Source organism: Puntigrus tetrazona, chromosome 4 (genome assembly GCF_018831695.1).
Source record: "Puntigrus tetrazona isolate hp1 chromosome 4, ASM1883169v1, whole genome shotgun sequence".
Taxonomy (NCBI): Eukaryota; Metazoa; Chordata; class Actinopteri; order Cypriniformes; family Cyprinidae; genus Puntigrus; species Puntigrus tetrazona.
In genome coordinates this window covers 1,066,904-1,082,301 of record NC_056702.1, presented here as the reverse complement: position 1 = coordinate 1,082,301, position 15,398 = coordinate 1,066,904, and the positions used below count along the sequence as shown (strand labels likewise).

Here is a 15,398-nt window from a genome sequence, read left to right as displayed (position 1 = left end):
TCAACCATGAATACAGCAGCATTTGGCTTTTGTTTGCTGCGAATGTATTCATTCAGCAGACGCTTTCATCCAAAGCGACTTACAAATGAGGAAACATACAAACACGAGCGATTACTCGCAAGCAGTCAGTTCCAGCAGTGCCACGATACACAAGTGTTTCAGAGCCGGAGTGATAATACAGTAATCGCACAACAACGTCCTGTTTTTACGCTTTTCTGCTGATGCTTGTTGAGTGATTGACGGCGGTGCGGATGACGGACAGCTTAATGAGACCAACAAGAGTCGAAATTAAATGTCAATTAGTGGCGCAAATTAAATTCCTTCCCTTTCATCGAAGACCTGCTCACATTTCCCTCCCATCTCCGGAGGACTACTGTTAAAACCACTAAATAGTTTAGCAGCGGGCTGACGGCGTCACAGAAAAAGAGCGATATCTGGCTTGAATTCAGAGCAGATCGTAATGACTGGCGGTGACATGAATATGCACCAATTTTCTTTCACCCCGAGTTACGAGACAATAATCACCATTCTATATGCTATCTTATGCTAATGAGGACGCTTTTCGGCTACGTAATATATGCACATTTGAGTGCATTGCTCAAGCCAAGCTCGGAAAAACATCGGTACCTGTCTTTGTCAACATCGCCACTTGAACCGAAGCGTTCAGGGCTGTTTTTAAAGCTAAAATAAGAAACGGATCATTGCATTCGCAAACAAATGACACCAATCGGTATTCTGCCATCACATGTATCTGTAAAAATATAGAAACACAAAACAGAAACCTGTTTCCTATATTTTATATATAATGTATTATTACGGATGAAAGTTTTTAACATACATACCTATTAATATTAATACGGTATTTAGTGTATATAAAATAAATAAATAATGATAACATGTACATATAATGTGCAGAAATTACACACGAATATAATATTGGCAAGTTTAATGAGCAAGACTGCTCCCTATTTCTAATTCAATTTAATATTTTAGATAAAAATATTTAAAAAAATAAGTTAGTCAACCATGTAAAACCATTAAAATTAAGCGTAGTCTTATTACCGCCATTTTTTTTTGTATAATCGTTTTTTAATCCCCAACAGGGGCCAGTCAGATTAAAAATGTATGAAATAAATACAACATTTAAATCAAATAAAATAATAAGCGCAGGTTAAATGGGTAAATATGTAAGCGCGCACTGTCTTTATAATAGTTGCGCCTTCTTATAATAGAGCGTCGTCTTTCTCGAAGCATAATAACATCCCGAGCTTGAAATAGCAAGGCTGCAGTTGTTATTAACAAATTGCATATTTGATAAAGCGCTCAAAAATCAAACCGGCACCGTTCGGAAGAAGCCAATGCGTCTGACAGACGATCCTGTTTGCCATCGGAGAGCGCATTTCTGAAGCCATCGCTGCAATTGCTCCAAGCTGATGGGATTCCTGAACTTCAGAATGAGACTGACACTCACGCTGTCCGAGACCCCATGCCCTCTTTCCCCGAGTCATTACGGTCCCGCTTGCTGTCGCCCCGCTCCAATTCCTGTTTTTAAGCAGCTCTGATTTATTTGAGGAAAGGCTAAACGCGTCCTGACATCGGTTATTTTATTTGGAACCGTTCTCCTCTCTATAATTTTCAGCAGGTTAGTCTTTGTGTAAGCTCTGGGCCGGTGGAAGAAAGAGTCAAAGCGCGCGTGGCACTGGAGACTGGTCTTATTGTTGGCAATAAGACGGAGCGTGAAATCGCATTAGGAGCTGCGGCTGAGGTTCTGCCACCTTGCGCTCTCCGGGGCTCGCTGGGATACGGTTTGCTGGGGAGGCGAGACCAGCTGAGCTCTTGACACCAATCTAACAACAGTCGGATTCGTCTCGTCAGCCGGAGCAGCCAGGTGTGGCGTCTGCACAGGAAGTCAGGCCGGCGCGCTTATTTAGGCTTTCTGTTTCTGCAGAACCGCGGCGAGGTGCGAGTCCCAAACGGGGACGCCGGGTTTTAATTACGACTCGGTCAGGGTAATAAATTACGCAGCGCAGCAGAGGAGTCTCGCACATAGAGAGAGAGAGCGGATTCATTGCGTTCGGCGCGCGAGGCCATGTGGAGAAATAAAAGTGAAAAATGATAAGCAAAGCGCAAACGTGTCCAGCTCATGTACTGAAAAACTGAATAAAATAATTGCGTTTTAAAAATATGCGATTACATAAATGATCGAATTTGTGATGTCAAACGATTCATTGTGAAAAATCACATGCAAAATAAAAGTTTTTATTCACATAATAATATTTATTATGTATATAGAAATACACACACATACAGTATATATACACACATTTATTATATATATATATATATATATATATATATATATATATATATATATATATATTAACATTTTTCTTAAATATACACATGTATGGGTGTGTATTTATATACATAATAAATATTTTGGATGCAATTAATTGACAGCACTAGATAAAGTATAGAATAAAACGAAATAAAAAAAAGGATACAGTCCAAAATAAAACTAAAAAAGTGTAATTTTAACAATGAATCAATATAAGCATTAATATTATCGATATCATAATATTTAAATGAGTATTTATACATCATTGCAGCACTGTGGCACAAACTTCAATGTGTTATTTTATTTTACAAAGAACTACAAGAACTAACCGACTACAATAATTAAATAAAAAAATATCTTTATTCTGCATTACACGAGCTAGACTTACTGGAGTGAACAAGGCATGCTTTCATGATAGCACACGCTTCCGAGAAAGCAGACAAAAATTCAATAATTCTGTTTTTCGGTATGCATATTACATGCACTAGTCTGGTTTGATCAGCCAAGGTAAAGCAAGTCCAGAATTGCATCTCTACGTTAAGTGCGTGTGACAGGGTTAAAACGGCATGTCACAAGACCCAAAGATGTTGTATTAAAAGCAGAGCACGTGAATACCAGCTTGACACCGGGTTTCTGAGGGCATGATGGGTAAAAAGCAGCTCCTTTAGCATTCACAGCGTGGCACTCCAAACACCGCCTGCTGTCTTCAAAACCCCCTTTACTCCATTATGTCTCGTGTCTGAGAAGACTAGCGCTCTTATGTCTGAGAGATCAATGAGTCTGAAGAGAGTGCGTGATCTTCACAAGTGCGATGATGAACCGCAAAACTCTCAGTACAGCCGAGAACGTTCAGCTAATAACAGCATGCCTGGTACCCGGCGAGAGCTAATAGTGCTGTTATTTAGGGAGATGAGGAAACATTTCTTTGTCTTTTTATCAGGCGCGCATGGGAGCTTGTTCACTTTCGCATTCTGATCCAGACTTTCAGATAAAACAGAAATAAAGTGCCGCAATAGCATCTCGTCCTTATATGTTGCGGTTAAAGATAGCATTCCTAGTCGACTACATCATTTTTGCATAAAATGAGCAGCTGCAGCCCACGTCTCCTCAGATGACCGGCTCTCGTTGAAAATGAATGACTTCCAGTTGCTTTGTCTCTGCACATCGCCGTCGGTGTGACCGAGACGGAGTGAGAACAAGAACTTTACAACCAAGACGACGAGACAGAAAAAGTTCACAAGCAGCATTTGGGTTTGTAGGGCAGTCTGGGAAGGGTCTCAAACTCTCAAAACAGTTCTAAACTATAAAGGGTTTAATATTTTATCCTTAAATCTGTACCATGCATGAGTTCCAAATCACACATATTACTTATGTATTAAGATTTAAAAAAAAAAAAAAAAAAAAAAAAATATATATATATATATATATATATATATATATATATATATATATATATATATATATATATATATATATATATATATATATATATATATATATATATATATATATATATATATATATATATATATATATATATATATATTTTTTTTTTTATAATTCACTCATTAATAATTAGCAATTTTTTGCAATTTTAGAACATATACATTTATCATATACTTTTATTTAGAAATGAATCCATTCAAGTGGAAATGCACTTAAAAATAACACATTGTCAAGTGTTTTACAGTTACAAAAATATTGAATATTTATAACATTTTAACATGAATAATTATAATTATAGTAATAGAGCTGTCGAATGATTAATCATAATTAATCACATGCAAAATAAAAGTTTTTGTAAATACAAAAAAAAAAATTATATATGTACGGTATATAGATAATAAACATACACAGTACACATATATTACTTTTAAAATTAAATTCAGCTAGTTGCCAAGGAATTTTTCATCATTTCTATTTTAGATGTCGCTAAAATGTATAAACGCTTGATGCACTAAAACCAAAAAATAACAAAAACACAACAAAATTCAAACTATGGTTCAATATTTTAGCACAGGCCGCAAAAAGGAAAGAAACAAAAAGCCGCCCACAATCGCCTATGCATCAGTGTGATCTTATTTAAACCTTCAGCGCTTTTGATGACACAAATAACAACTAAATAAACGCGTAACTCTGCACGATGTGAAAATACCCACAATCAAGCAGCTAAAGGGACAGATCGGCTCTCGGGAAAGTGCCACAATTCCCCCACCGCCGATGTCAACCCTAATGCGCATCCGTATCTTTGTGAAACGTTTTTTATTTTATTCTTTATGCTCCCGTCTCACCAAGACACACCGTCAACCACAGTCCTTTCAGGAAAAAAAAAAAAAAGCTCTTTCATATCCAAAGACACTTCAGCCAGGTAGAAGTGTCATTTCAAATATTTATAGGCTCATTTTTGTAGACAGCGTCTGCCGTTAGACTCTCAGCACTCCGGTGATCCCGCACAGCCCAGACGTTAAATACAACACATGGCAGGCCTTCCATACCGCTGTTTTCCAAATTAAACCATCGATCGCCGCCATCGATACGTCTAATGACCGAAGACAGCGAAGCGGAGCTAAAGCGCCAGGCTCGTCCGTAATGAAGTTGCAGACGGTGTCTCATTAGGTCAATGAGTGAGTAAACAAGGGCTGTTAGTCGCACAGTAACTTCCAGCACAGGTGCAGAAGCGCACAAGCGAGCATCGAGAGCGCTCTCCGACCATTTTATTAACGAGAAGTGGGCGGAATAGTGACCTTTGAATCATCAACACGGAAAACAATCTGCCTTGGTGGAATCAATCAGCAGGCCGCGTGTCGCAGTGACACGGATCACAGCGGCGCTGTAATTAAAACAGGCCTGATTGCTTGTAAAGAGCGACACTCTGCAGAGGAGTGGACGCCTGGGAAATATATTCAGACTGGACGAGATGAACCGTTATAATATCCAGCCGCATATATACTCTACGACAAACTAACTGAACTGGCACTTTAAAAAAAAAAAAAAATGACCACAACGCATATTTTCACTCAAATATCGGTTCTTTTTTCACCCTATATTTAACCAACTCTTTCGTCGGCGCTGTAGCATAAGCACGTTGTTTATTCAGTGTGTTTAAACTTAAAATAGTTGTTTTTACTATTGTAATATGTATTATATAAAGTAATTCTGTTCCAAAAGCTGAGTTTTAAGCATCATTTAAGCCTCCAGTGTCACTTAATTCTTAAAAAAACATTTTAATGTGTCGTTCATTTATTCAAGCTGAAGTATTAATAATTGTTCATTATGTTATCAATACTGAAATATATTTTTTGTGGAAACCTTGATACTTTAAAGCCTGGTCTCGTGGCACAAACATACCGCGGTGCACTTTTTAAGCGAGGCACGAAATATGTACCAACAAGTAGATAAGACTGCAAAAGAAATGAACACTAGAGGCAGACACCGTTTATTCCTTTTCACACATAAAAAAAAAGCATAGTTTACTTGAAGAATATCATGTTACGGATTCAAAACTATATTAACATGCTGGGATATTAGGGTTGGATTTGGTGTAGGGCATATATGCGACACGATACAGCATTAGCTTTTAGCAATGGATATTTCAATATATAAAACGTGCCAGGGCTCACGTATTGAACCTTAGTTTTAGCGCCACTCGTTGGACATTTCTCTTTAAAGCCGCAGCGAAAAAACTAAGTAAAGGACATAAAAGCAGTGTCGCCAAGTGCATAGCGTCTCATATTTATACGAGACCAGGTTGAAAATGTGTTAAACACCGAGGTTTAATATTTAAGGTTAAATCCCCAAGTCTAATTCTGTGCATGCTCACCTTAGCAAACACCAACGTGCTCTATTCAGTCAGTTTTCATTACCCACATCTCCCTAAGCTTAAACGTCGTTGTAAAAACACAGCCCTGGGCTCAGTGTCCCCTGATTCTGCATTACGAGTCCTGCGCTTCATTTCTTTCGGTGTGTGACATTGGCCTTGTGGCTTGAGCTAGGGCATGCATTAAAATGAGAGAGCGTTGCACGCAGAGAGGTTTGCATCGGCTGTGGCAGCCTGTCGATAACGTTTCCACATGCAATTGGAAGCGGATGGAAGCTTTATAACGAGAGCAAAACGACATCAATTAGACATCTAAAGCTGTCATTATTCATTGCGCAATCGTTATTTTCGTATAGAAACGGCCTGTAAAATCCAAGCCGAACAAATTAAGTCAGATCCGACATAGCAAATCTCGAATACAATTGGCGAATACACGCAAACCGAAACATACAGCGATGATTATGTTAAGGCGTTAAAGCACTAAGGCATGTCGCTGCAGTGCAACATAAAAATGCACCTGGCTTTTTGTGCCACCGCCAACTCCATCACTGGCCGCCACACTGACCTCGATTCTCCATTCGCTAAAACAACTCTGCTGCATACAGAGAAAACACTAAACAAACCAAAACGTATCAAAAAAGTAAAAGTTCCCCTGTTTATACGACGATACAATAGGTTTATAGTTAGAGCTGCTTTATCGATACGCCTCAAAGCTGTAAACATCAATAACATAACACAGTGAACATTTAAGAGGGCAGTAAAAAAATAAAAAGTCAGTTTTTTGGGTTTTGTGAATTGTAAAAAAAAAAAAAAAAATCTGAGAAAAGATCTGCATTGTAAGATTTAAAACGTGAATTCTAAACAGGTCAGAATTGGGACATGTAAACTGAATTAAGCTAAATTCAGAATTTAGAGAAAAAATAACAATTGTGATTTAAAGTGCCCCTATTATGGGTTATCAGATGTTTATATGTTGGTTTTGTAAGTCCCCAACAACAGGTTGACATGCATGCAAGGTCAAAAAACACTTCTTTTTCCTTATAATATGCATTTATTTCTATAGTGTTTCGTTTTGAGTGAACATGAAGCAGCTCGAGACAATGATTTAGACAACTCTTTCTTTTTTGACAATAACACACTGCATGAAAGCTCATTTTCAAAAATCCATAACAGGGGCACTTTAAACCCAGTATTGTGGGGAAATATTTTAACTGCAACCGTTAAGAGGAATTCCGAGAATTGCGACTTATCATACAATTCTGACTGGAGTCAGGCTGGTAAAATGAAGAATTCTGAGGGGGAAAAAAAACATCAGAGTTACCTTTATTATTATTTTTTTTTTTATCCCGTGGAGGAAACAAGCTTCCATATTTATCTGCTACAACTAAGTTGCTAAAAGAGCGTGCAGCTTTCATGAGGACTGCTGGGTGTGAAGAAGTTCTCCACTTTCCTGATGGCGCCGTTGTTGTGTTTCCAGTGCGAAAAACAACTCGTACCGCGAACGACTGCGACGTCACAAAATGTGGCGCCGTTGTTTGTGTGATGTATAATTATGTTCATTATGTCAAGCACATTCTATCAGAAGTGGCGGAAGTTTTCTAATATAAAAGCTGAGGGTTGCGTTTGTTCCCCCCGGTGCACTTTTCTAAGCGCACATTCACAGAGACATTAAAATCCTGTGTCACTCACAATGGCTTTCTTACAACTCAACGGCAAATTTCATTCTCCTCTGCGTTGCAGATTTAATAGCAGCCCTGCTCCGAGTGTGTTATTTCTTTTTGTGTTATATAGTCGGTCGTATTGTGGATTTTCCTGCTCATTTGAAACGATAAAAGTTTGATGTGCAGCGTAGAGATAGTCTAACGATAGCAGAGCAGCTCCGTCTACGACTAAGCTGCGCAAACATCAGTTTATTAATGCATTAACACTTACGTTTCATATCATCGCCTGTGCGGTATTCAGCCATGAACAATGCACTGCTTTCCCTTTTTTCATCTAGTTCGAACGTTCATTGAACGATTCCTTTAAACCTGCTGTCGTGTGCCTCAGCGGACGGAATTGTGAAGATGGATATTCTGTTGAGCGACACAGTCACGGCCTCTTTGTTTTGTCTGGGCTGAGGTTGTAGGACCGTAGAAGGTAGACGAGATCTTCTCTGTGTCACGCGCTCTGTGCTGCCCTCAAATTAGTGCGGTGACTCAGGACACACACTGAGCTTCCTGTGTGTGTGTGTGTGTGTGTGTGTGTGTGTGTGTGTGTGTGTGTGTGTGTGTGTGTGTGTGTGTGTGTCCATAAGGCAGCTCCAGGCAGACAACAGACTGCCTCCCTATTGTTGTTACAACATTCCCTCCGGCATATTTTATCATAACAAATGATGTGCCCAACACTAATACTAGTTATTTTTATTTTTATTAAGGCAACCAATGCACAACTAATTTTGGCAACGCTTTCCATTAAGGATTAATTCATTAACATGTATGTTAATGAACCATTGTTTAAAAATGAACAGCAATCTGCATTAATTTAATTTAAAAATAAGCTATTGTAAATTCATCCTCATTCGTGTTAATGCATCCTTATTAAACCTATTTTTTATAACATTTAGTCATCTGCATTAATTTGATTAAAAAATATGCCATTGTTCATTCATGTTACACAAAAAAGTGCTAGTGCATAAAAAATGTACATTAACTAAGATTAATAAATGCTGTAAAATTATTGCTCATTGTTTGCATGTGTTATTGGACATGACATTATCATACAGTGTTATATTAATTATGAAGGACAAATAATATTCCAGTTGTAAATCAATGGACCAATCGGATGAATCTGGGTCAGATATCTCGAGACTACTGAATGGTTACTTTTGCAACTTTACCAAACAAGCCTTAACCATGTCTAGAACTAAGAAAACAGAGCGTACCCATAAACATGCCTTCTGTTAAATTATGTTGTGCTCTTTTTAGCTGTTTTTAACACAAGTGTGTTCTCTGTGAAAAAGCCCTAGACTGTCACATGTGGGCTCTTATTAGACAGGAGCGAGGAAGGAAAGGTGCGATGAAGTCAGACACTGGAAACAGTCCAAATGTCACCCGGCCGTCTGTCTGAAGGCTTACGGCGGGAACACGCTTTGTTTGCATTGACTGCTCAAGCTGTGGCACCTGACAGCCTCACACAGACGTGTCACTTCCTGTCCATATAAAGAGACGCACTTAGGCCTCGCTTCCAACCATTTCGCTTTTGTTGCATTTTTCTTTTCAAGGAATAGTTTGCGCTAAAATGAACATTTGCAGATAATGCAGTCACCCTCTGGCCATCTAAGTTTCATGGGAACAGATTTCAAGCAATTTAACATACTTGCTCACCAACGGATCCTATTCAGTGAATGGGTGCCGTCGGAGTCAAAACAGCTGATAAAAACAAGTAATGCACCCAACTGCATGCTTGTAAGGAACAAACCATTTTAGGTAAAATAGGCCATAATAAAGCTTCCTCTCTCTATATACTTTCCTATCAGAATCCACTGACACTAACTATTTTGGACTGTTTTCACTTCTTCATCTATGCAGATTTCCCTTTTTTAACTTTTTCACGGCAGAAAGCCAGAAGTTAAAAAGTTATTTTAGCCAGAAGTAAAAAAAATGCCTTAATGATGGATCTCACAAACGCACAGCTTTTTACTCCACAAGAAATGAATTGCCGGACTGGAGCGGCGTGGATTGCTTGTAAATTACTCTGATGTTTTTATCAGCTGATTGGACTCTCATTCTGACGGCACCCATTCACCGCAGAGCATCCGTTGCCGAGTAAGTGATGTAATGCTAAAATGTCTGCCAAGTCTGTTCTGATGAAGAACCAAACCCATCAGCAATTTTAATTTCTGGCATAATTATCCCCGCATGAATTAAAACCAACAACCCTCTTTAAGATATGACTGAACGCAAGCGAATCTCACCGGTGCACTTTTTAAGGCTTCCCGGCCGCTTTCCGTGCATCCCCAGCTTGCATCCAAAGTTCTCCTCCCAGAACTCAGCAAACCACACGTTTCTTCTGTTGTTGGAGAGCGAGCGGCTCCGGAAGTAGCGATCGAACGCTGAGGAGAGAGAGAGGTGAGGGAAAGGAGAAGATAAGTATCTGAAAGGAAGACACACATTTCGTGTCGGTGAAGTGGCAGAGCATGCGCAAATCCTCGGCGGCATTCCTGTCTGGATGTCTGTGTCTAATCCCTGTCCCCACAGACACAATTATACAATGTGTTCTGACAAAAGTGCTCTAATTGGTGGGTCTATTCCCGAGCTGGTGCCTGCAGGCCTGAGAGCCGGCGCTTGAGGGACAGCGCAATGATTACTTGAGTGCAGACAACGACCAGAAGGAGGCTCGGATGCGCTTGGCGTTACATGGATATGGTATTAAGTGTCACACCATGATGCTTATTGTTCGCAATGCTAGTGTGACTCCGGCGGAGAGCAGGAATAAACATCTCCACTAAGAGGGAGCAATGCGGTCTAGAGAAGATGAGATGCACAGTAATGCGTTACAACACCGAGAGAATCTGCTGAATCAGTCCTAAACAAGAACCTAAATGAACTTCACGTAATAGCGATATAATATATATTGTGCTGTCAAACGATCACATATAACATATATATACATACACACATATACATATATAAATTCAGCTTTGCATCAAAGGACCAAAAGACATTTAAAGATATATTCAAACTGGAATATTTCTCATTTTTCTTGCTTTTAGATAAATGCGGCTTTAGTGTTTCCCCATGTACGTACCCTCCACCGTGGCACGTTTGGGCAGGATGGTGATGGCTCCTTCTGCCACCCTCTCCTGCTGAATGACCGGCGAGATCTTGGAGCCCCAGCTGTCAGACCCCACCCACAGGAAATGACCCGTCTGGTTGCTCCTCTTGGCGGCATCCAGCACTCGTCTGCAGACGTAAACAATGATGCATCACCTTCGGACCACAGCACATCCATTTCGCACGTCTGACTTTCTGCTGCGCTTCAGATGAACGTGCAGCATCTGCTTGCTGTAACTCACGGACTGATATTCAAAGAAAGACGCTCTCCAGAGCCCTGGAGATCTAAAGCTGGGATTTCAGCGGTCAGCCAGCTGTCTGCTTCTCGCTCGTGTATTGTGTGTATATTTTATTGAGAGAGGACAGGAGCGCTGTCAAGCTGCTAGCACATGCTGTCACTGTCAAACATGACCAGAGAAGAGCGAATTAACGGAGGATTACGTCCAGCCATTTTGTCATCCAAGGCCACATGGGTTCAAAATTGGGAAATTTGTAATGGAAAGGTGCCGCATAAATGCCTGTCATCTATCAAATTAATAATCTATATTAAAAAAGCTATATAGTACAAAAATAATTTTTTTTAGAGTATAGTTATATTTTTTTTAATCCAAAAGTCGTTTTTTTGAAGTTGCAAAAAAGAGTTACTTTTTTAGGCAAATTAGATTGAATATATGCAGTATTCTTTTTAACCCAAGGTAATTTTTTTTGCAATTATTCAAGAAAGACATTCAGCCGATCGTTTGTTGAGGAATGTTTTATTGTCGTTTTTCTAATATTTGTTTCGTAGAGAGAAAGAAAGTGAATTCATTTAGATTTTTAGTTTTTAGTTTTAGTTGTAGTGATTTTGTTGCGTTATGTCATTTTTATCATGTTTTTTTATTAAAGTTATATAATTATAGAATATTTTAATCAAATAACTGAGATATTGTATACATTTTATTAGTTTAATAATTAAATAGTTAAAAACAATCAATTAATTGTTTCTTTTTAATTTTAGTTAAAGCTTTTGTAACTAATTGTTATATATATATATATATATATATATATATATATATATATATATATATATATATATATATATATATATATTAATATTATTAATTTTTACATTAATTTTAGTACATTTACTTCTTTTTTTCCCTCAAAGATATTTTATTACAAATAAAAATATAAATGAAAACTGTCCATATTTTTATGTTTTTAAATTGATTAAACAAAATAATATTTTATATGCTTGGGAAACAAGTTAAAAACTCATGTTATTTAAATAATTAAAATAAAAATGATTATAATTAATGACAATTACTTTAATCATGAAAGAAATTGAGTTATTATTGAAGAAGATAAAGATTAAATAGATCAGGATCAAACTCATAGAAAATAAACCAACCACTTTCACTCTTAAATTTTTTATGTTCTCTCTGCATATTTTTGAGTGGGAACTAGTTAGTCTGCCCTTAGTCGATTAGTTAATAAGCCATTTAAACATTTAACATTGGTTTTAAAAGTCTACATAACTCGACTGCGAGGTCAGTTTAGCGTTTGCCTCCAGGGCCTATAAATAAATATTGTACTGCTCAGCAGCTGTTATATCAACAAACATATGTATAGATGGCAGGAAAGCCGATATTTTCGAGTTCGTTCAGAGCCAAATCTCAGCGCACAGAGCAGCACCTCGGGGACTCGCTCAGGAAAGACCAGCGCGGTCTGAAGACGCGGAGGAAATTACAGCATCCCTCCCTCCAGGCTCAGAGAGCCTCGCTTTACATCCTCAGCAGCATTTTTAATTGCTTTCCATCTGTACGAAGGTGCAGTAAAGTTGGACGATGTACAGGTGGCAACGGAGATAAAGGCGGGCGCCGAGCAAAGGCTGCTGGGAGGGACGGTACTTCGGGAGAAGTGCGGTAATGAGTCTGTTGTAGCTGTTCCTCCCCTCTTCCTCGCTCTGTATCACTTCTGCTATATTAATATGTCTGCTTTGTTTATTTATTTTTCTTCTGGAAAGTAAACTTTCTGCGTAGTAACACTGATTCAAATTGGCAAGCATATAATATGATAAATCATCCAATCATCCATCCATCCAATCATCCATCTAATCATCCAATCATCCAATCATCCATCCATCCATCTAATCATCCAATCATCCATCCATCCATCCATCCATCCATCCATCAATCATCCAATCATCCAATCATCCATCCATCCATCCATCATCCAATCATCCATCCAATCATCCAATCATCCATCCAATCATCCATCCATCCATCCAATCATCCATCCATCCATCAATCATCCAATCATCCATCCAATCATCCAATCATCCATCCAATCATCCAATCATCCATCCAATCATCCATCCATCCATCCAATCATCCATCCATCCATCCAATCATCATCCATCCATCCATCCATCCATCCATCCAATCATCCATCCATCCATCCAATCATCCATCCATCCATCCAATCATCCATCCATCCATCCAATCATCCATCCAATCCATCCATCCATCCAATCATCCAATCATCCATCTATCCATCCAATCATCCATCCATCCATCCAATCATCCATCCATCCAATCATCCATCCATCCATCCATCCAGGATGTATAACAGACAAAGAATAATAGTATACATTTATCTGATTCAGCTGCTTTAGTTCTTAGGTTTAAGGATAAAATATACTATACACAGTATTCATTATGCAAGTATTATATTCTGAACACAGTCAGCTTCCTTTCCACTTCCTCCTTCCTTTCTTCCTCAAGGCACTAATAAAAGCTTTCTCTCAGCTGGAGATCTTTAAGGGAGCGGTGAACGGTTAGACAGGAAATGTCTTTCGAGAACAGCAAGAAGACACCTGATATCGTCCTCGTTTGCGAACATGATGATGGCCCGGGCGTTGGGGGTCTCCAGGAGGCGGCGGATGATCTTGTCGAATTCCCCAGGCCTCGGCTCCCGAGGGATCTTCAGAGACTGAGCGATACACACGCCACCTACACAGAGACAGAGACTGAGAATTAGGCTTTGTTCGGCCTGCACACAAAATCCCATTTGTTCCCCAAATCCAGCCATCTGCAAGTGATGCAGTCGGGTCTGTTCATTCAGACGTGTAGCTGCAAGCATTTGTTTATAACTCAACATATATATATATATATATATATATATATATATATATATATATATTATATTTATTTATTTATTTTTTTTTTCTATATATATATATAAATAATTCATTCTTTTTTGGGCAAGGATGCAAAAATGACATTAAAGACATGTTACAAAAGATTTCTATTTCTGTAAATTCTGTAAAATTATTTATCAAGGTGTCAAAGTTTCAATTGAAATACTGTTTGCAACATCATCTTTACAATAGATGCAACTAAATATAGTTAAATATTATTATTGATGCTACTATACGTTAAAACTTTGAACATTATTATAAATTATAATTATATCATAAAAAGAAAAAAAAGTAAAAGTAACTGCTGCTGAAAATTCAGCTTTGCATAGGAGGAATAAATTATATTATACAGCATATTGAAATTTAAAATGGTTATTTTACATTGGAATAATAATTTATGATTTTACGTTTTGCATTAAATATAAATGCACCCTTGGTGAGCGGAAGAGGCTTTTATTCAACTGTGAACTGTAGTGGATTTTCTGGCATAAGTGTAACCAATAACATCCATGCGTATAGTACATTTAACAAGCAAAATAATCTGAAAAATGAGAGCGCCAATACCAATACTGTATTTCATGTAGTCGAAAAAATACACAAGCAACGGTACTCCTGCCGCCCATCTGAAGGTCTTTCAGTTAGTCTATCAAAATGACTTGAACATTTACAAGCGATTGCTGTTGTGGACATAAAAGAAGTACTTCTCATCAAGCTCCATCATTCAAATCTCGTCTCCAGGTGCTTGACATCATTTATTCAAACTTAACACGACAGAAATCAGGTCTTGACAGGCCATATTGAGGTGGACAGAGTCATATTTCATATTTAATGTAAGCTGTAATATCTAAGCCTCCGTCCCTTCGAGAGCTCGATTATACCATTAACGTCCTGAACGGGGGTGAATGATGGACTTCCTCCTGTAATCTCCTCCTGTTACAGTCCATTTAATGAGCGCCGGCGTTTTCCTCAGTGAGTCGTGTTACTGAATGCCAAACCAATGCGGCTCCTTATACGTTCTGTCACAATGACAAATACTAATTAGCCTTAATTAATGCCCCTCACAATGGTAATCACCAATCTGTTGCGTTCATGCCCTCCTCCGATCCATGATGATTGTGAGTTTATGGAGTGCGGTATTTGCTCGGAGCTAGTCTACTGAGGAAATTTAGCCCATTAGCTGCCATTTCCAAACATGTAGAAGAGCCGTTTCTGTGATGGATGGATGGATGGATGGATGGATGGATGGAT

At 38.4% G+C, this 15,398-nt stretch overlaps 1 protein-coding gene across 2 annotated transcripts in view; it reads right to left on the bottom strand.

Annotated features, from left to right (window-relative positions):
* Nucleotides 1–15,398, bottom strand: part of grm8a (glutamate receptor, metabotropic 8a) — a 141,385-nt gene that overhangs the window by 29,218 nt on the left and 96,769 nt on the right. For both annotated transcript variants that reach the window (XM_043237155.1, XM_043237156.1), the window contains 3 exons: nucleotides 13,827–13,962; nucleotides 10,944–11,098; nucleotides 10,111–10,248 (listed from right to left, as the gene is read on the bottom strand). In XM_043237155.1, coding sequence (XP_043093090.1) covers nucleotides 10,111–10,248; nucleotides 10,944–11,098; nucleotides 13,827–13,962 — 429 coding nt within the window. The remainder of the gene's footprint in view (nucleotides 1–10,110; nucleotides 10,249–10,943; nucleotides 11,099–13,826; nucleotides 13,963–15,398) is intronic.